The following is a 4693-nucleotide window of genomic DNA, read 5'->3' on the forward strand; positions in this document are numbered from 1 at the left end:
TAGAGCCTTAAACTCCAATTTCGGTGCCTCCTCAACAGACGGTCTAGCAAGTGGAGTGTCGCGATTCTTCATGTCTAATTCCAATCTCTTTGGTATTGAACGGAATTCAAACCTATCAAGTGCGGCAACCAATTCATCATAGTCTTCAATACCATCACCATCAAAGTTCATCATTATTGCTGCTAGTGCATCAACACCCAACCTTTCTTCAATAGGCACCTCAGAACCACTCTCTACAATATGTGTCACCATAGATACGGATTTAAGCTCACTACTCTACTTCATGGATCTAGAGATATTGAAAGTTGCCTTTTCATTGTTCAATCAGAACTTCATCTACCCTTTCTCCATATCAACCAAGGCGCGCCCAGTGGCTAGGAAAGGTCTCCCAAGGATAATGGGAACCTCAAAATCAACATCACAATCAAGTATCACAAAATCCGCCGGAAAGATAAGAGACTTCACTTTCACTAGTACATCTTGGAGCACACCGATGAGCTTCTTGACAGTTCTATCGGCCATAAACAGTCGCATCGAAGTTGATTTTGGGTCTCCTAAACCTAGCTTCTTGTAAATAGACAATGGGATCAAATTGATACTAGCACCCAAATCGCACAATGCCTTTGCAAAATGTAGCAACCCAATGGTACAAGGAATAGTGAAAGCCCCAGGATCTTCCTTCTTCTGCACAAGGGACCGTGTAGCAATAGCACTACAATGTTGCAACTTATTATCATCTTCAAAACTCACGGCCTGCTTTTTAGTAACCAAATCCTTTATAAACTTCGCATACCCAAGCATTTGCTCCAAAGCTTCAATCAACGGCACATTGATGGAAAGCTGCTTCAACATACTAATAAACTTGCGGTATTTGCCTTCTTCAGTCTTCTTCACTAACTTCTGTGGGAAGGGAGGTGGAGGTCTAGGCATGGGAACAACTTTCTGAGTTATCTCCGCTTCCTTCTCTATTGCATTCTCAGGCTCCTCATGTACCTCAATCACATCATCATCTCTACTAACCTGAACTTCAACCCCAGACAGCATCCGTGGATCAATGGTCTTCTTACCCCCCTCGAGTAGTGACTGCCATACAATGCCCATCATTCTTTGGATTATGGATGGTGTTGCTAGGAAATGTGTCTGGTTGACGTGGGTTCACTGTAGTAGACAACTGAGTCATCTGCTACTCAAGATGCTTGATTTACACTCCATGGGTATCAACTTTTTGACCAATACCAAACAAGTCATTTTGCATCTCCTTCACATTCTGATCAGTTGCATTAAACCTTCTTATCATCTTCTACATCATATCCTCAATACGTGACATATTACCTCCAGCTTCCCGATTTTGAGGAGGGACATAAGGTCCAACCCGATCATTTTTGTTGCCATAGTTGTTTCGGTTGTAGTTGTTGTCACAATTGTAGTTCCCATCCCGGACATATTGACCCTCTTGGTTGTAGTTGCCATAGTTCCGACCTTGGTTTCCCTGACCTTGGCAACAATTATCCGTATTGGAACCTTGGGCGTTGGCTCGAAAACCCCCTGTCTGATCATTCACCGCATAAGTATCCTCTTCATAGTAACATTCCTCACCCGGTGGTGGATTTCTAGTCAAATAATTGACATTATTTACCTCATTCGCACCTCTGCTCTCATGCTTCAATACCAACCCCAATTCGGTCCTCATCTGAGCCATCTCCTCACGAATCTCATCGCAGACTGGTTGTTTGTAGCTTGAAAGAAAAATGTGTTCCTCCCAGTATCTGACTTTCTAGTGCTCCATGCTTTATTGTTTTGGGAAATCTTTTTCCAGTTTCTCCGCAACCTGCTCAAAAGTGCACTCACAATATGAGCCTCCAGCGATAGTATCAAGCATCGCCTTACTATTGTCATCCTGAGCTCGGTAGAAATACTCTTTCAGCGATTCATCATCAATGCGGTGATTTGGAACACTTCGTATGAAAGCAGTGAACCTGTCCCAAGAGATACTCACAAACTCTCCCTGTAATGCTACGAATTTGTTGAGTTTATCTTTGTGGTTTAGCTTCTTTGACACAGGAAAGAATCTTGCAAAGAACACCTCAGTTAGTTGTCCCCATGTGTAGATTGAGTTATAAGAAAGCTCATTAAACCACACAGCAGCATCGCCAGTCAATGATAGAGGGAATACTCGCAATCCAATGACATCCATGTCCAAGTTCGGTCAACCCACACAACTCTTTCAAACACTCCTTTGCTTGGTTACGTGAGCATGTGGATCTTCCGATGCCAAACCAGCAAATGAACCCCTCGCTATAAGCATCTGCATCAAACTGCTAGTCACCACAAATATATGTCCCGGAGGTAGAGGGGGTAGGAAAAGAGGTCCTTCAGATTCAACGGTATTCAAGTTGACCCTATATTTATCACGCAGTCTTGGTCCTGGTGGATCATGTACCCTCAGTGCATCTCCCAATAGATTCTCATCTTGAACCTGATTATTCTCATCACCAACCTTCGGAGGCTGCAACCCAACTCCATCACCTAAATTTCCTCTGATAGGATTGACTGGGTCTCCTTGGTTATTCATTCTTCACAAAGCTCTGTTCAATTCTGGGTCGTAAGGAGTAAGTGGCTCACATTGGCTTCGTGTACTTGGTATACACTAGAGTAGGATACTGAGAGAAGCAAAAATAAAAGAAAAAGTAAAATTAGGAAATATTTGACAAAAGTTCAATGATGTAGTTAAACTTAATCTAAAAGCATTATTCCTCGGCAGCGGTGCCAAAATTTGATACGCTCAAATTACACCTCCCTAAAGAAGCGTACACGATCATTATCAAGTAAAGAACCAACTTGTAGGTTGGAGTCGATCCCACGAGGAATATGGTTTAGACTTAAGTTCAGCTTACGATTATATTATTTTAGTCAACGTACTTCCGAAAGAAGTAATTAAAGGGGGGGTTGTGAAACAAATTCTGAAAGTTATGTGAAAAATTAGTAAGCAAGATTCAAGCTTTTGTTCTTATGAAGATGAGAGAGAAACTTGGGTGTACGTGTTCCCCATATGCTCATAACGTGGTAATCCTAGTAATAGTAATCCTTTCCTAGTATATTACATGCAAAGTGATAAATTAGGTATCTCTAATTCCTTGGTTCGGGAACTAGAGAATTTCACCCCGTACCTTGGTCCGGCTACGTGTGTATAATTTACTAACCCTTACCGTTACCTCATATTAGACATCACATCGATGTATGACTTAGTTTTCACCCTCGCACCAATTGACATTAGACTATTAGATAGTATCACACTAAATTTATGTTGATAATTCTTTTCTTATTAACTAACTCCTTGGTCCGACAAGTAGCAACAAGGCGAGTTCTAACGTGTGCACTCATTAAAAAGACTTCTAAACGAAAGAATTATCAATGCATGCAATAACACTATTCAAGAATTACTTAGTTACTATTCATACTTTGTTAATCGCTCATGGTTCCCACAACCCTAGTTGTGGATTTAGTTACCCATAGTAGCAATAACACAATTCATATTTTTAGATGAAGAAATCATGAACTTACGTAATGAGAAGAATAAACCCAGAATCTCAACTTGAATTTCAAAGTTAAAATCTTCAAAACAAACTTAGGAAATCAAAAATTGCTAAAATCCCAAGTTAATCTCCAAAGCAAAAAACTAGAACTAAAACAATAAATTCTAACCCCCAAAAATGAGGTTTACATGCCATATATATAGAAAAATGAGTCCTAACTAAAAAGGAAATGAAATAAGAAAATAATGTTTCAGGACGCAGCTTTGATCTACGACACTGACCTATGGTCGGTGGATTGACCTATGGTCCGTAAGTCCCTTCCGTAGCTCAGGACTTAGGCAATATTTTCAGCTTCAAAATCTTCACTCTCAGACTCAATCGACGGATCAAAAGTACGGACCGTGGTTTGATCTACTATCCATGGATCCTCCTCCGTAGCTCCATACTTAGAATCTTGAAAATCAGGTACCGAAACCCCCTCTCTGAATGATTTGACGAAACTGCAGTACGGCCCGTAAGTCAATCTACTGTCCGTCGTTTGACCGTGGTTCCACACTTGGTCAATAATTCCCTAATCTCCTTCAATCCTTGCCCGTCCATCTATGATCACCATCTACGGAACGTGATTGGACCTACGGTCCGTCAATCACATCCATAGATGCCCTTTTTTAACATTCTTCAACTGTGTTTCTCGACTTCCGCATCTGAACTTATTTCCTGCAAACATGATAAAAACATGATAAAAACCAATACAAAATGGCCCTAGACACACACAACTCTCAAGTGAAATGTATTAAAAATACCGTAAACTCACGGTATATCACAGTGCCCAGAGTTAGAGGAAAGTATGTAGGGGTTTAGTAATCTATGAAAGGGAGATACTGATGGGGAAGATTATGTTATTATAGTCATGCACCCATTAAGTTATGGATGAGGAGTTTTCCCTTATGGGTAAACTAAGAATTGATGAGTTGTGAAGATCCCATCATTGGAGGTAGAGTGTGTTCTAGCTAGAAAGGAGTTTGTGATGAAGTGTCATTGTGTAGGTAATGACCAAGTGTAAGTGTCGAATAGAAGAGAAAAAGTATTCATAAAGTGATTGATCTAAGCTAGGCTTGTGATTTGTTTTAGAGGGTCATGATGTTCAGAAGGTTATAGAA

The 4693-nt window shown here is 40.6% G+C and overlaps 1 protein-coding gene across 1 annotated transcript; it reads right to left on the minus strand.

Annotated features, from left to right (window-relative positions):
* Positions 1-336: 336 nt before the first annotated feature.
* On the minus strand, positions 337-1101 carry LOC125823925 (uncharacterized). Its single transcript, XM_049503280.1, has 2 exons — positions 751-1101; positions 337-684 (listed from the first exon to the last, which is right to left on the minus strand). The coding sequence occupies exons 1-2, from the start codon at positions 1099-1101 to the stop codon at positions 337-339; spliced, it is 699 nt and encodes a 232-aa protein (XP_049359237.1).
* Between the last annotated feature and the right edge of the window lie 3592 nt (positions 1102-4693).

The sequence above is a fragment of the Solanum verrucosum genome, unplaced genomic scaffold (genome assembly GCF_900185275.1).
Source record: "Solanum verrucosum unplaced genomic scaffold, falcon-dt-bn FXZP01000065.1, whole genome shotgun sequence".
Taxonomy (NCBI): domain Eukaryota; kingdom Viridiplantae; phylum Streptophyta; class Magnoliopsida; order Solanales; family Solanaceae; genus Solanum; species Solanum verrucosum.